Source organism: Lygodium microphyllum, chromosome 15, assembly GCF_053477565.2.
Source record: "Lygodium microphyllum isolate KBCC chromosome 15, Lygodium_microphyllum_v1.1.10, whole genome shotgun sequence".
NCBI classification, from domain to species: Eukaryota; Viridiplantae; Streptophyta; class Polypodiopsida; order Schizaeales; family Lygodiaceae; genus Lygodium; species Lygodium microphyllum.
The window spans coordinates 4117577-4138002 of record NC_141149.1 but is presented as its reverse complement, the minus strand read 5'-3'; the positions used below and the strand labels follow the sequence as shown (position 1 = coordinate 4138002).

At 45.8% G+C, this 20426-nt stretch overlaps 1 protein-coding gene across 1 annotated transcript in view; it reads right to left on the bottom strand.

Moving 5' to 3' along the window:
- The window catches only part of LOC148024213 (histidinol-phosphate aminotransferase, chloroplastic-like), a 36241-nt gene extending 17387 nt beyond the window's left edge, over positions 1-18854 (bottom strand). Inside the window, exon 1 of the mRNA XM_087693835.1 lies at positions 18560-18854. Coding sequence (XP_087549961.1) covers positions 18560-18760 — 201 coding nt within the window. The 5' untranslated portion in view covers positions 18761-18854. The remainder of the gene's footprint in view (positions 1-18559) is intronic.
- Between the last annotated feature and the right edge of the window lie 1572 nt (positions 18855-20426).

The following is a 20426-nucleotide window of genomic DNA, read 5'->3' as shown; positions in this document are numbered from 1 at the left end:
CCTCACCCGCAAGTTGCTTCTAGGTGGGCTACTTCTCCGCTTGAGTTGGTCCATACCGACCTTTGCGGACCTATGGGCACGGCCTCCCTTGGGAAGGCCAAGTATTTGATGCTGATTGTGGACGATTTTAGTCATTATGTATGGCCTTATTTCTTGGAGTTCAAGAGCGAGGCGTACTCCCGTTTCTGTGAGTGGCAGGTGTGGTGGAGCGTGCGAATCGGACCATGCTTGAGATGGCCCGATCTATGCTGGAGCATAGGAGTCTTCCTCATTTCCTTTGGGGTGAGGCGGTGGCTACAGCGGTGCATATTCGCAACCGCTCTCCGACTTCGGCACTACAGGACATGACTCCGTATGAGGCTTTCTTTGGGAAGAAGCCTTCCGTGTCCCATTTTCGCATCTTTGGGTGCGATGCTTTTGTCCATGTGGACAAGAAGAAGAGGAAGACGAAGTTCGACTCTAAGTCGAGAAAGCTTATCTTCGTTGGTTATAGTACGACCACGAAGGGATATCGGCTCTATGACCCGACGACGCGGACGGTTGAGGTGAGCAGGGATGTGATCTTTGATGAGGCTTCGGCCTCTGAGGATCCGATTGATGATTCTCTTACAGATGTTTCTTCATCATCGACAGATCCACCCCCACCTTCTCTCCCTTCACTTCCTTCCAGGATGCCCCTTAGCACCCTCCCTATTTCTCCTCCTTCGGCTTCCCTTTCCCCTTTGGTGGATGTGCCTTCGTCTACTACGAGCTCTTCTACCGCCACTTCGGGATCTTCACGGGATATACAGCCTTCTTCAAATGCGGAGGATCTACCTTCACTCGGTGAGGGGGAGTCCCTCTCCGATTTGGGTGCTTTACAGGTTCCGGAGGCCCCCCGGTCTCCCTCACAGCCGCAGGAGTCTCTCAGGATTCCTTTATGGTATCGCCGGCTCATGCAGGATTCAGGTGTTACTCACTTTCCTGCTTCTTCTACAGGTCCCCGTCGCTCAGCACGTCTACAGGTCCAGCGGGACAGTTCACTATGTGTGAACTATGCTCTTATGTCACAGATTCTTCAGGATTCCGAGCCTTCCACTGTGGAGAAGGCTCTTGCACAGGATATTTGGAGACAGGCTATGCAGGCCGAGCTCGATTCCATCGAGCAAAACCATACGTGGAAGCTTGTTCCGCGTCCCGCGAAACGGAAGGTGATTGGTGTGAAATGGGTCTTTAAGACCAAATATCTTGCAGATGGCTCGTTGGACAAGCATAAAGCTAGGCTTGTTGCCAAGGGTTTTGCACAGCGTGCAGGGTTGGACTACTTTGAGACTTCTGCTCCTACAGCTAGGATGTCCACCATCCGAGTTCTTTTGGCTCTTGCTGCTCACCACCGTTGGCCTGTCTATCAGATGGACGTCAAGTCTGCTTTTCTGAATGGCGTTCTTGAGGAGGAGATCTATGTTTCACAGCCTCCTGGTTTTCTTGTGCAGGGGAAGGAGGATCATGTCTACCGGCTGCGGAAGGCTCTTTATGGCCTAAAGCAAGCTCCTCGTGCTTGGTACCAGCGGATTGACCGCTTCTTTCTACAGAGTGGCTTTGCGCGCTCCGCTTATGATCCCAACCTCTACTTACGGGTTGTGGATTCTCTTTCGGTGTTCCTCATCTTGTATGTGGATAATCTTATCATTACAGGGAGCGACACTCAGCAGGTGGAGCATACACGGTCCATTCTACGGCAGGAGTTTGACATGACGGATCTAGGGATCCTTCACTTCTTTCTAGGACTGGAGATCTATCAGATGGCACAGGGCATTTTTATCTCGCAGCATAGGTACATCTCCGAGCTTCTTTCGGAGTTTGATATGGCTGATTGTCGGCCTATCTCATGCCCCATGGACCCTGAGTCCAAGCTTCTGACAGATGGAGTTCCTCTTACAGATCCCACCCGTTACAGGTGCCTTGTCGGCTCTCTTATCTGGCTGCTTCACACTCGGCCGGATATCTCTTTTGTGGTGGCTTTATTGTCTTCTTTTATGCAGACTCCTACCCAGGATCACTGGGAGGCGGCCTTGCGGGTTCTTCGCTATTTACAGGGGATTCGATCCTTTGGGATCATGTATGGAGATGGGATTACCCTTTCTGGATGGAGTGATTCTGATTGGGCAGGTGATGTGGATTCGAGACGATCCACTACAAGTTATGCTTTCACCCTTGGATCTGGTGCTGTCTCTTGGAGCAGCAAGAAGCAGCCCACTGTGGCACTTTCTTCTACAGAGGCTGAGTATCGGGCCCTATGTTCGACCGCTATGGAGGCAGTTTAGCTCCGTCGCTTACTCGCGGAGATTGGCTTTTCCCAGACCGGACCTACGGAGCTGCGCGTGGATAACCAAAGTGCTCTTGCTCTGGCCAAGAACCCGGTGTTTCATGCTCGTACGAAGCACATTGAGGTTCAGTATCACTATGTTCGAGAGCGGATCGTGGATTCGGAGCTGGTGGTGGTCTATTGTCCTACGGCGGCCAATGCAGCTGATCTCTTTACGAAGCCGTTGCCTCAGGCTTCTTTGCTTCATCACATGCGGTTCTTGGGTCTTCAGACTCTCCCAGGAGTTGAGAGGGGGTGTTAGCCTGCTCTTCTTCAGTCTCAGTCTGTCATCTCCTGGTTGTGAGCTCCTGTCAGAGTCTGACAGGAGACAGAGGAGCTCTGTCAGTGCATTTTTGTGGCTGCTCTAGTCAGCATGCAGCCCTGGGTTTGTTCCAGCCCAAACTGGGCTGTTTTTGTCCTGACTGCCCATTTTTCTGGGCAGTCGGCCAGATCTGGCCATAGTCGGCCAGATCTGGCTGGTCGGCCAAATCTGGCCAGGTCGGCCAGTTTGGCTGGTCGGCCAGTTTGCTGGCCTGGGGGCTATTTATATCAGCCCCCCCAGTCAGTCCAGCATTGTGCTCTGCAGGTACAGCACTGCTCCCTCCGTCTCCGTCTCCGGCATTGGTGCTGCCACTGCTTCCAGTCTGTCCTGGTTCCCTCACTGACACTCCGGGCTGCGTGCAGGGACTGTTCTGTCCATTCCAGTGTATTCAGCATTTCACAAATTTATGGGAGACTGGCGTGAGGACTGACCGTCTGGGGGCCTTGGGCACCCGAACGGGGTCAAGGGGAGCCTAGAGGGTAAGAGAGTCTAAGAATAGTAGGACTCGCCTGAAGCAGACAGCTGGCAGAGGAAACGGGAAGAGAGGAGCCAGCACTCATCTAGGCGAGGTTGGGAGGTGAAAGAAAAAATCACTTGTGCCATTTCATACACGCCATACTTCATACTTGACGGTCGTCAGGAGTTTAGCTACTACTCGTCATACACATTATAGCTCGGTAGGAGGTTGAAGGTAAGCACGAGTTTTCTCCTTTAGATTAGGTGCACAAAACTAATGATCTTGTAGCACCTTTGCAATCTCCACTATGGACCGGCCATCCATAAGTGAAATCTGGCTTGGATTACACATCACTTCCATAGTACTTCTTTTCCCCAATTACACATACAAACCCTATTATTTTAGATTCTATGCTAACTAATTCTGTATTTTCTATTGGATCGGGAGATGCTTATCAACAAGGAACTCTTCAAATCAAGCTTTGGTTTCTAAGTAATGAGAAAGACATGTATTTCTTCGTAAACTCAAAACTAGGCAAGAAGCTAAAACAAGAACTTGTAAGTATTCCTACGATTCCTTTTCCTTCAAATGATTTTATTTCTCATGGTCATTCTAGAGCAGCTGCATCTTCATCTGGTGCATTTAGTGGACAAAAGGAACCTATGATGTTTCCCACAACATCTATCATATTTGGGCTCCCATCTACCCATCCCTCCCTCATCTTTCGCTGCACATTCCTTTCAGCCTCCATTAAGTGCACCACATTATCCACCACACCGGGGAGTTTTGCACATTTAGGCACACCCTTTAGAACCTCTACGTACCCATTTCTAGGTGGTGTACCTATGCCGGAGGCTCATCCTCCCATACACACACTTTCGAGTTTTCCCCCTCCAAGGCATTCTTTGAGTGTGGATCGTTTGGTATCGTAGTTTACCTCTATAGCATTACCTAGTGGACCATCCCATCATTCTGTAGTGCCCCAACCAACATTTGGACATGGTTATCATATCCCAATGCCTCCACATACACCTATGGTATCATATGGACCTATGTCCCTTTCGATACCTCCGTAACAATCGGCACTCATTGGACATCAACAGCCTATTTCTGTCTATCCATCTTTACCCCCTCCTTATCCACCACCATCTTATCCCAGCTATCCATCTTCCCAAACACCTCATGATTCTAGTTCCTCATCCACCAAACGTGCATTCAATGACAAGACTTGTTTCAATAGGTCAAACTACACCACTTGGTCAAATTTGATGAGGCATGTCTTAGACTCTCAAAACCTATGGGACTTAGTGCAGGGGTTGGAACCCCAACCTGATCCCACCTTTGTTTCATACAACTTTGTCCAAATTCTCGTAATGCCTTTGCTATTCTTGAGCTTATGCAGGACTTGTTACCTGAGTTTCACTCTCAACTTCAGCATTTCGACTTAGCATTGAAGTGTTGGGTACACTTGACTGACCGCTATGCAGCTCGAGATAGAACTCCTCGCATCCATTTGGATCATGAGCTCTAGAATTTCAAAATCATAGACAAGAATGACTTGAAAGTCAAGTTGGCTAAGTATCGGCGTCTCCTTGTCGAGTTCTCAACCACTAGGGCTCCTAAGTCCTTTGACAATCAGGTTACCTTGTTCCTTAATAAGCTACCAATAAAATATTTCCATTTTGTGCAGCAAGTGATTTCACAGTCTCAGATGCCCACATTTTATGAGTTTGAGTGTCAGCTGTTGCGTTACACATGGATGTTCGATCGATTTCATAACATGTCCTCAATAGAGGGGGCTCTTGTTGCATCTTCTCAAAGAAGGCAACAGGGCAAGGGCACACAAAACTCAAATCAACATCAAAATTAATATAAGGCTAGTGAATCCTAAGGAAACAATTAATCAACACTTAAACCGGGATGGCAGAATGTACCTAAAAAGAATAGGTATAGTCAATATTGTCAAAAGGCTGGCCATTATGAAGAGAACTGTTGATCTAAGGCAAGAGACACACAGCCCAAATCCAAGAATCAAACCCCTACATCCCAGTCCAGTAACCCCCAACAAGGAAAACACAATGGTGGCAACCCTCAGTAGGGATAGTCGACGAACTACTCAACTCCAGAGGGTTTGTCTAACTAGTCTGTAGAGTCCCATATCGTCTCCTTAGAGACATCGGATGCGAGTCTCGTTTACATCTGCGAGTTGCCTCCTGATGAGGTGCCTGTAGAGGCCCACTTATTACAGCCGAGTACATCAATACCTGTTTGGCTTGTGGACAGTGGAGCTACCCATCACATAACTCCACTCTCTAGAGTGGACATTTTGATTTCCTGAGCCCCTATAGCCGAGAGTAACTATATAGGAAATAACTCGGTCATGATTTAGGCCCAAGGTCGCATCAGTTTTTCCATTGACCTAGATCCAAATCTTGCTTTGCTAGATGATATCTATCATGTCCCCCAACTTGGGGTGAACTTGTTGTCTAATCAACAGCTTTGTCAATTGGGGCAAGTAGTTTTTTTCACAGTGACCACAGTCGATGTCCTCGCCTCTCAAACTGGTTTAGTAATTGCTCGCAACAAGGCATCACATGACCCACTTTCTTACCGAGCCAACCACCATTGATTCGGAGTTCCATTGCTTCCAAGCTTTGGCCACCACACGAGAGCCTATGGACTCTAAGCATCTTTGGCCTTTTCACTAAGGACATCTTGGCTACAACTCTCTTTATGAGTTGTCGCATCAAGGGATGGTTGAGGGCCTTCTATGCCTAAAACTATCTCGAGAGGTTTATAAAGTATGTCAGCTAGATAAGCAACATTGTACACCCTTTCCTCAACAGTCACTCACTCGAGCTACAGAACCTCTTAGGCTCATTCATGTTAATCTTTGTGGTCCTACATCCACTGCCGCTCTAAATGGCGCACTGTACTTTTTGAAAGTGGATGATTTCTCTAGATACATGTGGGTGTACTTCCTCAAGCACAAGTGTGATACCTTTACTTATTTCAATGCTTGGGTGCTGCTGGTCCATAACCAAACTAGTCAGCTTGTGGATACTATGAGGAGTGGTTATGGTGGCGAGTTTACCTCCCACGATTTTTCTGAGTTTCTAAAGGAGCAAGGCATTGCCCACTAGCTCACCTCTACCAACTCCCCTGCACAAAATGGAGTCGTAGAGTGTAGGAACAAGGCTGTCCTTTGCCCACCAGCTCAACTCTACCAACTTCCTTGCACAAAATGGAGTCGTAGAGCGTAGGAACCGGACTATCCTAAATATGGCATGCTCTATGTTGTTTGCAGCAAAGCTTCCTGAGCGCCTTTGGGTCAAGGCTATTAACACTTCGCTATACATCCTCAACCGATACCCAACTGCAACGGTCCCTAAAAATACTCCATACCAGGCACCCTTTGGCTCTTGACTTGTTATTTCTCACTTCAGAGTTTTTGGTAGTCTTGCTTATGTACACACTCCTGATAACAAGATAGGAAAGCTCACCGCTTGAGCATATCTCTTGATTTTTGTGAGCTATTCTCTAGATCCCACTATTTATCTGCATAAGGATACCTTGAGTCCACCTTTTGATACTCATACCTATCGTTCTACTGTAGGCAAATTACTTTGGTTGATTCATACTAGGCCAGGTCTTGCATTCTCAATTGGTTTGCTTAGTCAATATTTTAATGCACCTAGAATTTCTCTTTAGACCGCTCGTCTTCGTGTGTTAAGATATTTAAGGTGTACCTATCATTTTGAACTAACTTATGGTCATGGTTTATGTTTGCAGGGGTATACTAATTCTGACCCTCTTACTTCTCCTTCCAGTTTTAAGAGGAGGTGGTTTCCTTCTCTTGATAGTGACAGTGATGATGTTTACACCTTTTTACTTTCAGACATTTCTTTATTATGTATTATGCATTATGTATTATGGACATTTGTAACTTCATCCGCACTGTCAAAACGACATGATTGTAAAAGGATGCTTGGGCAAAGTGTAGCATACTGTTCATGTAAACATGTATCTGTGCACATTTATCCCTTTTCGGTCACCCAGGGAGTGGTTGACTTTGAATCCACCATTATCATGGCATTGCACATGGCAATCTTCGAAGACACTACTCTTTCCCTCTGCTTGCATGTTGGCTTTACTTGTCTTGCTTGCTTCCCTATTTTGCCTCTCTCCACATATGCTCCATATGATTAGCGCACACACACACACACACACTTAGGATACATATACTCAGGTACTTATCCTAGTAGTGTATGGGATTGTTTTGCTTGTTGTATGAAAACAATGGGGCAATCCATCCTTATATTCCCGTACTTCGAGACACATTGACTCAATGGGAGGAAAACTGATTTGAAACATTTGTTGGGTGTAAAGTCCCTTAATCTCTATGTGTATAAACTTGTATCCTAACAAATAAATACATTTTATTTTGTGTATCGTGACTTTTCCAATACACTCACCTTAGGATTCTCTCACTCTTGCTCTCAACAGTGCTCCTACTCTATTTGACTCGCATTGAGTTGCATACTCACCTCAACAAACTAGTATCAGAGTTGTAGCAAAGGAGTGCAAACTTCCCAAGGTAAGCAATAGGTCAGTTGTGACCAAGCGAGGTAGACGATGGGTCCTTTTGGACTAGGTTAACTAGTCAAGGTAGTTGATAGGTCATTTTCTGACTAGGCAGATTAGGCATGAGTTGCAACAAATCAAGCAGGCATGAACAGCCAGCACCAACAGGTCAAGCGTCAGGCATGAGCAGATGACACTGACAAGTCAGGTATGAGCAAGCGATGGCCTGGCAAAGACCACGGAACAGCAGGCAAGCAGCAACAGTTAATTGTAGATCATGCAATAAGAGACAAGTCAACGGTGTCAAGTTTCAACATTTCTTTTTTGTCAAATTTTTTTAAATTAATATCTGCAATTTGTTCCCCTTCTCACTGATGAGAGTTTGCACGCGTAAGCACAACCCTCAGATTTGTGCATATTTATGTCCGAAAATTTAGGGATTTTCCCAAATTTGATGTTGTTCATGCATAACAATGACATTGGACCCAGAATTTACAAAAGTTGTACACATTGGCCTTGAAAATTTTGGGGCTTTTCATGTATCAATGAAATTTTGCTCAACTGAGCCAAATTTATTGACTTTGGTGCACATTTGGACTCGAGAAAGTTGGGGCTTTTGCAAAATTTTGCAAATTTTGCATGTTTTATGCTCTCGGAAACATATATTAATGTAATTGAGGCAGATTGGTTAGTGAAATTTTGGGACTTTTGCTGAAATTTGTGAATTTTGGCAAAATTTATGTGTGAGATGCACATTGGGGACATTGCTGAAGCAATCTTGGTGCTATAAGCTGTGAAATTCGAGTTTATTATCTCCCACTTGTGAGATTTTGAAGAAATTGCAGAGAATTTTGGTGTTTTTGTGTATCAGAGGTGCTTTTGGGCACATATGTATGCAGTACACATGTTTGGCAGCTCCCATTGAGTTGATGTATTGCTGAATATTCATGGTGCAGCAGTCTTAGTGATCATTTACAGATCTGGGATTGTTGCAAATGTATTTTTGGTGATATTGCTGAAGTGGAAGTCACCTTGTAGTGGTGTATGCATGGATTGTATGCTGAAATCTCAGTTATACTAATGAAAGTCATCTTTTCTACTGCTGTACATGTATTTGGATCAAATCTTGCTCTTATCTCCTGAAATTTTGGACTGAAATTAGCTGAATATTTAGCCTAATATTTACTGTCATAAAATACAGCATTGGTACTTGGCACTTTGCTGAACAAAATGAGCAACAACCTATTGTGCTACAGCTAGAAGATAATGGACAGCAAATAGATGCACAGGATGGAATAGAACAGCAAGAAGAACATGCTGAAAACGGGTTATAGCAGCAAGAAAATGCTGAAAATCAACCACCAGGTGATGGTGTGCACATACCTGAGGATGTAGGCCCATTGCCCAACAATACAGATCATTGGGTAAGAAACTCTACATGTGTCAAAAGGCAGCCATAGAGGTTTCAACCATCTTTGGATTGCATTTTATTGACTGATGAAGGTGAGCCTCTGACATTTAGAGAGGCACAATCATGTGAAAACAAAAGAAAGTGGGAGCTTACTATGAAAGAAGAGATGAAATCTCTATATGTGAATAACACATGGGACCTTGTACCTTTGCCCAAGGATAGGACAGTTATGTTAGCGATCAGAGCCAGGCAGTCCAGTCGGACTGCCACGTGGCAGTCCGACCTGGTACAGTATAGTCAGCTGCATTTAATGCAGCCGACCCGACCTGCAGTTATTTTGCGCCCTGATTCTGGCTATTTATAGCCATGATTTCCAGCAGTCTCGTACACTCTTCTGCTCGCAGATTACAGGCTGGAGGCTCGCGCAGATTCCGTCTCTGTTCGCAGATTTCAGACAGGAGATCGTGCAGACTGCAGCGGACTTCGAGGTGAACAGCAGGTTGCATCGTCGAGGTGGAGACACGCCGTCCCGCGCACTGTGCCCGTGTACATATCTGCATATCTTTGTATACAACACACTTTATACAGCAGATCTTCATCTTCCACTATCTCTCTCTCTCTCTTCTCTCTGCGTTCTCTCTCTCTCTCAGTCTTGGTCCCACGCTTCCGCATCGCTGCACTCTAACATGGTATTAGAGCAGTGTAGAAGGGCTGACTGAGTGAAGAACCAACCTGAAGAGGAGTTTCCATCGCAACACAAGGCTGCGTTTTCAGCGTTTGAGGGCAAGCAGGAGGGCTGCGCCTCGGAACAAGGCTGAAGCGAGCGTGGGCATGCGGGAAAGGAGTCCAGGTGGTGGATTTGCTGCTGTTTACTGCTGTTTGACGAGGAGGAAGTTTGAGTTTTCAGCTTTCAAGTGCAGGTTTTGCTTTTTCATCGCCTCCGGTGGGTGAAGAAGTTTCGGGACCCGGAAGAGCCCTAGCAGGCTGCGTTTTCACAGTCAGAGGGGGCTACTTTTGCGTTTGTAAAGGCATTACAAGTGAAGATGTCTACAGAGATTGACTTGGAGTTCCAGACGATCATGGACCGGAAGGTGCCTGTCTTACCGGCTCTTCCCGCAGATCAGAAGCTCGATGGCGACAATTACCGCATTTGGCGTGTGATGATGTTGGCCATCCTTGAGTCCTACGATTTGGCGGAGCTTGTACAGGAGGAGATCGACCGGCCCTCGGTGAGAGATGAGTCCAAACTCTCTTCCGATGCTCGTGCGAAGTTGGCCAAGGCACAGTCTCACTGGAACAAACTGAATGCCAGGATTCGTTCCTTTCTTTTTCTGTCTTGTACTACAACCGTGATAGCCCACATCGAGCACTTGACGGTGGCTCGGGAGATATGGCTGGAGCTTGATCAGATGTATAACCGGATGACTCTTATGAAGCGGGTTTCTTTGGAGGTACAGATGCGGACCTTGTCCGTGAACAAGTCTTCTTCGTTGCGGAAGCACATCAACAAGCTTAGACAGCTTCAAATGCAGGTTCAGAATGCGGGGAAGCCGATTTCCTCCGAAGACATGGCGATCACACTCTTGTCCCAGTTGCCGCCATGATTCGGTGCTTTCTACTCTGCTCTTATTGCTTCGGGGCGAGAGTCCACTCTTCGATGGGAAGAGTTGGTTCCTATGGTCTTGGACCAAGAGAAACAACTGAAGGGACAGAATGCTTCCAAGTCGGAGGCACTGACAGGTCAAGCCTCTCAGAAGAAGGGGAAGGACCAAAAGAAGAAGAAGGGGGATAACAAGTCAAAGAAGGACAAGGACAAGGACAAAGAATCCACATGCCATATTTGTGGAAAGACCGGCCATTGGAAGAAGGATTGCCCTATCAAAGACAAGAAGGACACCAACAAGAAGGACACGAAGGATTCTGGAGCGGTAGCTGCACCCTCATCAGCTGTGTTTCTTCATCTAGCTATCATCAAGGACTCTACACCGAATGCTTCTAATGCTGCGATGACAGCTCCCCAGGCTCGAGAGTGGATCGTAGACAGTGGTGCCTCCCAGCACATGACTCCTTCATCAGATGGTATTGCCCAATTGCGACCTTCGCGTGGGCAGATTCTCATTGGAGATAGCTCTTCGGTGTCTATTGCAGGACAGAGCGAGATGCAGCTTATTCCAGATGGACGTGGTGGTACCCATGCCTCAGAGGTCTTGCATGTACCAGGTTTAGGATATTATCTACTATCAGTTCATAAGATTTGTTCCCTTGGACTTTTGGTGGAGTTTGACAGTGATTCGGTGCAAGTCCTTGATCGTGGGTCAAGGAAGGTTCTCTCATCAGGATATGAGGAGAACGGCATCTACAAATTGAAGTCTTCTACCGCCCTCTCTACTCTTCTTCTTACCTCTCAGACACAGTCAGAGCTCTGGCATGCTCGGTTTGGTCACCTCAACTATGATTATCTTCGGAGAACGTCACGTGGACAGCTTGTTCGAGGGTTGCCGAACATAGTGGTGAGCCAGCAGCCATGCGTCTCCTGCATTCGTGGGAAACAGCATAGGGATGCGATTCCCAACAAAGCTTCGCGGCAGTCTACTTCACCGATGGAGCTTGTATCTACGGATCTTTGTGGCCCTATGAGGAACGAGTCCTTGAGAGGGAGCTCGTCCTTCATGTTGATCGTAGATGACTACAGCAGGATGACATGGGCCTATTTCTTGGCATTGAAGTCAGAAGCTTTCTCCCACTTCAAGGATTGGCTTCTCTTTGAGGAGAACCGATCAGGCCGGAGATTGAAGACCTTGCGATCCGACAAGGGTGGTGAATTTGTTTCTAATAAGTTTGCTCGTTTTTGTGCAGATAAAGGAATTCACCAGGAGTTTGCTAATACCAACACTCCTCAAGAAAATGGCATTCTTGAACGGATGAACGGAAGAACCGAAGTGTGATCGAGATGGCGCGCACCATGATGGAGCACCAACAACAGACACCTCAGTTTCTGTGGGCCGAGGCTGTGGCTACTGCAGTCCACATCCTTAACCGATCCCCCACTTCGGCCGTTGATGGGATGACACCTTTTGAGGCTTACTTTGCGACTAAGCCTGATGTTTCTTATTTTAAGGTCTTTGGGTGTGATACCTATGTTCACATTCCCAAGACTCATCATGATAAATTTGAAGCAGCTTCCCGAAAACAAGTGTTTGTTGGCTATAGCTCTCAGTCCCAAGGCTATCGTTTGTATGATCCCGTCAAGCGGGATGTGTACACCAGTCGAGATGTGCGGTTCATGGAGATTCCGGCCATAGCAGCGGGTGAGGAGCATCCCGTTCTTGGAGATCCAAGGGAGAGTTGGGCTCCCGCGACAGTTCCTTTGGAGCCCCCAAGGAGTTACCACCGGTGGATATCCCAGAGTCTTCAGCTGATGGAGAGAGATGAGGAGAGGTCCGGCCTCCTCCTCGTTGGGCCCGTGACACACTCCGTGATTCAGGGATCGAGGGGGTCCTTGAGGAGTGGGAACCGCAGGATGGTCCGCGGCGGTCACGAAGGCACCAGGCACATTCTACGGAGCTTGTTTGCTCTAACTATTGTTTGATGACCCGTGTTATGCAGGATCAAGAGCCCACCTCCGTGAAGGAGGCTTTACAGTCTGCACCATGGAAGAAAGCTATGGAAGCCGAGTTGGAGGCTCTTGAGAGGAATGGCACTTGGTATCTCGTGCCTCACTTGGGTGTACTCCATTTCTTCTTGGGCCATGAGATTTATCAGTCTCAAAGGGGGATCTTCATCTCTCAATAGAGATATATACAGGAGCTCTTGGTTTCTTTTGCGATGGAGGATTGTCGAACCCTTTCTACTCCTATGGATTCGACTTGTAAGGCCACTTCCCATTTAGCTTCTCCCATGGCAGATGCTTCCCGCTATCGTCAGTTGATTGGATCATTGATTTGGCTCCTCAACACTCGTGTTGATCTTTGTTTTGCTGTTGGGCTCTTGGCGGGGTTCATGAGTGACCCTCAGACGGTGCATTGGCAGACTGCCCAGAGGATACTTCGGTATTTGAGGGGGACATCTGATTTAGGGATTCATTATCCAACAGGTACAGGTGGTTCGGATCTTGTACTTGCAGGTTGGAGCGACTCGGATTGGGCTGGTGATGTGGATCACAGGCGGTCTACAACAGGTTACTGTTTTACCTTGGGTGCAGGTGTTATCTCATGGAGTAGCAAGAAGCAGCCCATGGTAGCCCTTCCGTCTACTGAGGCGGAGTATCGGGCCACGTCTTCCACCACATGTGAGGCTGTGTGGCTTCGGAGATTGTTGAAGGAGCTTGGCTGCCCCCAGACTCGTCCTACTTTGCTGCAATGCGACAATGAGAGTTGCATTGCCTTGGCACGGAATCCTGTTTTTCATGCCCACACAAAGCACATAGAGATCCAGTACCACTTTATCAGAGAGAAGCTTCTGGATGAGACCATCACTATGGAGTACTGCAAGACGGAGGACAATCTTGCAGATTTGTTTACGAAGGCGCTACCCTAGGCTCTACTTCGGAGACATGCCAGATCCCTCAGGCTTCTACTCCGCCCAGGCTCTGAGAGGGGGTGTTAGCGATCAGAGCCAGGCAGTCCAGTCGGACTGCCACGTGGCAGCCCGACCTGGTATAGTACAGTCGGCTGCATTTAATGCAGTCGACCTGCAGTTATTTTGCGCCCTGATTCTGGCTATTTATAGCCGTGATTTCCAGCAGTCTCGTACACTCTTCTGCTCGCAAATTACAAGCTAGAGGCTCGCGCAGATTCCGTCTCTGTTCACAGATTTCAGACAGGAGATCGTGCAGACTGCAGCGGACTTCGAGGTGAACAGCAGGTTGCATCGTCGAGGTGGAGACACGCAATCCCGCACACTGCGCCCGTGTACATATCTGCATATCTTTGTATACAGCACACTTTATACAGCAGATCTTCATCTTCCACTGTCTCTTTCTCTCTCTTCTCTCTGCGTTCTCTCTCTCTCTCAATCTTGGTCCCACGCTTCCGCATCGCTGCACTCTGACAAGTTATCCCTAACAAATGGGTTTACAAGGTGAAATGTATTAATGGAAAGCCCAACTGCAAGGCACATTTGGTTGCTAAGAGCTATATACAAAAGGAAGGCATAGACTTCCAAGAGGTTTTTTCACCAGTGGTGAAGATGACTACGCTCCGTGTTTTGTTTGCTCTCACTACATCCTTGGATTTAGAGTTGGATCAAATGGATGTGAACATTGCTTTTCTTCGCAGTGACTTGGATGAAAAGCTGTACATGACATAGCCCAAAGGTTTTGCTATTCCAGCTAAAGAGCATTTGGTTGTAAGCTGAAACAAGCCCCTAGGTAGTGGTATAAAAAGTTTGATACCTTCATGCTCAGCCATGGATACAGATCACTGCTTATACACTAAAACGGCTGATGATGGCAGCCTTATTGTGTTGGTCTTATATGTGGAAGACATGCTGATTGCCAGACAGCATAGCAGTACTTTGAATGCTCTCAAAAGGCAGCTGAGTTTAACCTTCTCAATGAAAGATTTAGGGACAGCCGAACACATTTTGGGCATGCGAATTGAAAGAGAGAGAGAGAGAGCAGCACTTGTTATTTCTCTCACAGGACACTCACAAGACAAGTACATCAGCAAAGTACTTGACAGATTTAATATGGTTAATGCTAAGCCTCTGGGCATGCCTTTGCCACCACATACAAAGCTTAGCAAAGCCGATAGCCCAAAGGATGATGCAGCGGCTAGTGCTATGAAGGGCATACCTTATGCATCAGCTTGTGGTTCTTTAATGTATGCCATGGTTGTGACTCGCCTTGACATTGCTCATGCAGTGGGAGTTGTTAGTAGATTCATGTCTAACCTTGGTAAGCCACATTGAGAAGTAGCGACATGTATCTTTAGATACTTAAAAGGTACACAGGAAAAGTGTATATGTTATGGAAAGGGTACACTAGAGTTGCAATGATTCTGTGATTTGAATATGGCAAGAGATCTTGACATTAGAAAATCTACCAGTGGCTATGTCTTTACTTTGGCTGGTGGGGCTATTTCTTGGTGTTCAAGGTTGTAGAAAAATTGTGACATTGAGTACTACTACAGAGGCTAAATATATTTCAGCCATAGAAGCTTCTAAGGAAGCTATTTGGCTTGGCCGTTTGGTCAAAGATTTTGGTCTCTCTTCACGTACTCTAGCGCTCAGTTGTGATAGCCAGAGTGCCATACGTTTGGCTAAGAATGCCATGTTTCATACACGTACCAAACACATAGATATTCAGTACCACTTCATTCGATAGGTCTTGGATGATGGTCTTGTCACATTAACTAAGGTCAAAACCCAAGATAACCCTACAATGGTTCTCACTAAGAGTCTTGCAAAGGCTCAACATGAGCATTGAATCCAATTAGTGGGAGTTGGCTAGCTTAAAGGTATCACTTCAAGCCTTTAAGTGGGAGACTGTAGGGTGTAAAGTCCCTTAAACTATGTGTATAGACTTATACAAGTGTTAACACACCCTTATTTGTACCCTAACATATAAATACATTTATGTTTTGTGTATGGTGACTTTTCTGGTACACTCATCTTGGGATTCTCTCACTCTCACTTCGATACTGTTCTTGCTCCATTTTTGTCTCACATTCCATTGCACACTCACCTCAACAACATTCATTTTAATGCTACATTTTTACATTTTAAAAAAACACCAACATCTCTCAAAAAAAAAAATTCAAAAAGTCCATTGTTGATTCCATCCACCTTTGTAGGACTTGGTAGTCCCCTCGACAACCAATGAGCACCCTTAGTCTAATGCCCTGGCCTCTCTAGAGTGATTACTTGGACTCCCTTGATAAGATAACCATCACCTCTGTAGTCTTGATAGGTCATTGGGCAGTCGGTGTGTACCCTTTGCCCAATGCCTTAGTTGCTTTGAGGTGGGATGCCTTAGGGTAAAAGGAAAAATATATATATCAAGGGTTTATTTCTCATGGCTTAGTTTTGGGCCTAAGAGGGGATGTTGAGCTAAAAATCATTAGCTTAACTTAAACAACCCCAAAACATGCTTAATTAATAAAGATTTTTTTTTTTAAGAAACGCGATCCTAGAGAGTTACTGTATCCCACTTACAAAACCCTAATTTGGGTGCCCCAAACTTTCTATAAATAGACATGCAGCCCACCACTCTCCCTTAATCTCGTTTTTGCGAGTTTCAAGAGTCATAACTCTACTGCCCACATCCCGTTCGCAGAGGACATTGCAATCAGAGCTTCCACTAGTCCCCTACTACCATCTAACGTCTGATTCCAACCTTTCTCACGTGATTACAACTATCGCCACGTTCCAAGATCTGTCACCATCAGTTGGGTGATGTTTCCTACAATTAATTGCTATCACCATCAGCTGGTTGCTGTTGCCATCAACTGACAGTTGTTGCCATCATCTTCTATCTCCTATGAATGCTGCATTTTGGTTTTCTCGCTGCCGCCCTAACATTCTCTCATCATTGTCTGCTGAGTTTGTAGCTAACAATTGTTGTGCAAATTTTCTCTCTCCTCAAGTACTTGCATTTTTAGTCTCTCTCTCTCCTACTCTACCATCTGCATCAGATCTATTCTTCCTTGGTTGCATTGACTGGTGTTCGACACTTAGAGGCTATCTTTGCTGCGATTCCGGATTCGTTTGCAATACGACACACTCTATAGCTCATAACCTCCACCTTGATCCCAGAGACACAAGAGTTTTGAGGTTCGGCATAGTGTGTTTGCTACATGAGCACTGTATATTTATTATTCATTCACTTTCTTATTCGTTGTGTTCACTATCTCTAAGTTACCCTAACCCTAACCCTAACCCTAACTGCGTTCTGGGTTTATCACTCAGTGCTTCATCATACGATTGATTTTGTGCTTTTGTGAATTTAGAGCATTTCTTCACCATATCCATGATTTCCAAGGATGATTAGATGTAAGGCATTGATCCCACATGAGATTGTTAAGAGCTGAACTAGGGGCTCCTATGATTGTTATAGAAGCTCTTGCCAAGTCAATTTCTTTCATACATTGCTTATGGGAGCTCCGTGGACAGAGATATATACGATTAGCCCTTAAGCCCTTACAATAGCTTGTTATAGAGGATGATACATCATGTCAGTATGCCTAGTTGATATCATGGTTTGAGTTACACAATCCTAGCATGGATAGACTATCTCCCTTTCAGTAATCCCTTGATGCACCATATCTCACTTTAAGCCACTCTGAGATTAGAAGGATCATCTGACAAGATCTAATTCAGCTAGAGACTAGGAGAACATGGTTGACACTAGTACAAGAGATGAAGACGGAGATGGCTTTCTACCAAGACCATTTTCTCCAACCATTGAAGACGGCTTTATTATACACTCAAAGTACATGGATACTCACCAATGTGTTATTGGTCAAATAGGCACTTCCTCACACCAACTAGAGATTGAGACTAGTAGATATACATCTATACCCCTAGAGGAGCGCACATGTCAGATTTGTCAACAAGAGCCAGAGACAAGGGAGCACCACATTTGTCAATGCCCAACATACTATGAGATTCCAGGCTGCTTTCATCATCTGTTCAGGGATGGATTTAGGCTATTGTCAAGAGTCATGGGCTACATTGACTAGAGGTGCCCTCATCTTTATCTCCTAGAGATACAAGCACTAAGAGAGAGAATCCTAAGAGGCAAAGCACCAATTAGTGGAGGGCCTACCTAGAGATAGCTCACCAATTTCTTCGTGGGGAGCATCAAGATGGCCTCAGACCAGACTAAGTCTACACCGGAGAGGATTAGAGAGCCCCCTACACAACCTCAGCTTACATCTATCCAAGGGACACTGATTGATCGAGCAGTTCAGCTTGGCCAATCCAGGCATCCTAGAGCCAGACACATATTTTGATAACATATGCACAAGAGGATACAGCAGATCATCGCTCAAACCATCATGGGAGGAGATTGAGACTCTGCTCTAACGACCAATGAGAGAATTTGCAAGATGATGTGTATCCTCATGCTACCAGCTAGTTACTTTCGTTATCACCAATTAGATTTAGTTTTTTTTTCTTTGGTAGTATTGTTTATCTACGGACACTTGTATGATTCTACAGACAATTGTAGCTTATGGTCTCATAGGACATTTTGGCCTCTTGGAGACGTCAATAAATCATTTCATTTCATCTCTTGCTCTCCATGCTCGTGCAAATGCACATGGAAATGTGTATGCATGCACGCAAGTAAATGTGTGTGTTACAATTCCCCAACTTCACCCAAAAAGCAAGAGGCAAGGCCAGAGGCGAAATTTTTGAGCTTCCATCACAATCCAGGGTGGAAAATTTACGCTCAAATAACGATTCGGAGGAAGTACAGGGAGCAATGAAGACACTGACCTCGAAGGGGAGGATGGGGGTATAGGGAGCAAGCCGTCTGAGGTGAGGCCGGATGAAGGAGTCGCCTGCGACAGGGTGAGTGGTCGCAGCAGGAGACGATGGTGATGCAACAGCCATACTGATACTCCGGGAGGATGATCCCAATACGTCAACAGCTTGTCCAACAAACCCTACACTCTGTGAAACCCTTAGGACGTCCATCGGAGGTACAATGTCAGGTCCAGCAAACGAGAGAGACCAGACGCCCTCGAGCTCCGGTATATGAGAGGGTTGGCACTATGACATAAAACATGATCGCTTGAATTTTTTTTTAAATGTCTTTGCACGTGCAACAATACAGCATACACCCAGTTATTATTACTTGGAAGTTGGCAGTGCTCAAAAATAAAACTTTTTCTATCTACCCTTTTTTCGCTTACAAAAATAAAACTTTTTCTACCAATGAAAAACTTAAGAGAGATATCTATAAAAGTTTTTATACTAAAGTCTTTCCAATTTCAAAGGTTTCTTCACCTCTTAATTTTAGTTTTAAGGGTAAATTCCTTGATTTAAAGGTGGGATTGCACTCACCCTAGGTTTTCTCAAGCACAGGCTTGAAGAAGTTCAAGGTTTTGTTTTTCGAGTTGACTATTCTTTCTCCAACTAGTTAGAAGAACTTTGAAGTTTTCTTTTATGAGTTGACTATACTTTCTCCAAGTTCAGCGAAAGATGCATGTCTCATGTTTGTAAAACAAAAGTCATCATGCTATCATAGTTCTTGTTGACATGATAATTTGTGCTACCTTCTTTCCCTCATATTGTGCGATACCTCATACACATGACTAATCTTACTTGGATCAATCAGTCCCACTTTCTTAGAACCTCAATTTCACAAAACCCCCACATAGTGCACATGATTAACCACAATTGGGGTCATTTTTTGTAAGTCTAGTAGTGGAAAGGTCAGCAAGAAAATTGATTTGGCCATGGGAATGCATATCTGATTGGCACATTGACACGTGCTTGGTTGATAGAGAAAACCCTCACAAGCACACATAGTTGAGATACTAAGGAGTATTGGTAGGGTTAAGTGACATAGTGCTTGTCTAGATTCTTTCGAACTATGTCTTCACCTCACAGATAGAGGGGACACATGGGACTCTAGGGTTCTAGTCAATTTCCTCTTTGCCTCTAGCCCTTCTCTCAGTGGTAGATTTCTAAAAAGTATGTCTCTCTTCTCTCAGAATTATTCTCTAAGTTTCAAAGGACTTCAAGTAACCTAAAGCCACAAGCATAATCTTTCGACCTCTCCCCTAGGTAAACAATCTCAACCTTAAATTGAGAAGTCTCTCTCTCTCTCTCTCTCTCTCTCTCTCTCTCTCTCTCTCTCTCTCTCTCTCTCTCTCTCTCTCTCTCTCTCTCTCTCTCTCTCTCTCTCTCTCTCTCTCTCTCTCTCTCTCTCTCTCTCTCTCTCTCTCTCTCTCTCAACACCCCACCCTCGACCCCCACACTCTCGTCCCACCCTCTACCCTTTACCCTTACTCTGGCCTACTAATTGTCCACGCTCCTGCCCCTACCCTAGCCTAATTGTCCACCCCACCCTTACTCCTGCTCTCCTGCCCCCCAAACTCACCATGCCCTCACTGCACTTATACCTACACTCCCTCAACTTAACTATCATGCCCTCAGCCCCCACACTCCCATCTCACCCTCTATGCTTTGCCCCTACCCTGACCTAGCCCCACCCTTGCCTAGACCCACCGTGCCCTCACTACACCTACACCTACCCCCTCTCACCTTAACTATCCTGCCTCGCCCTAATTGCCCCACCTTCGCCCTCACTTCATTTGCTTTGCCTTGCAACTACTCCGTCTCATGTAGGGTCACT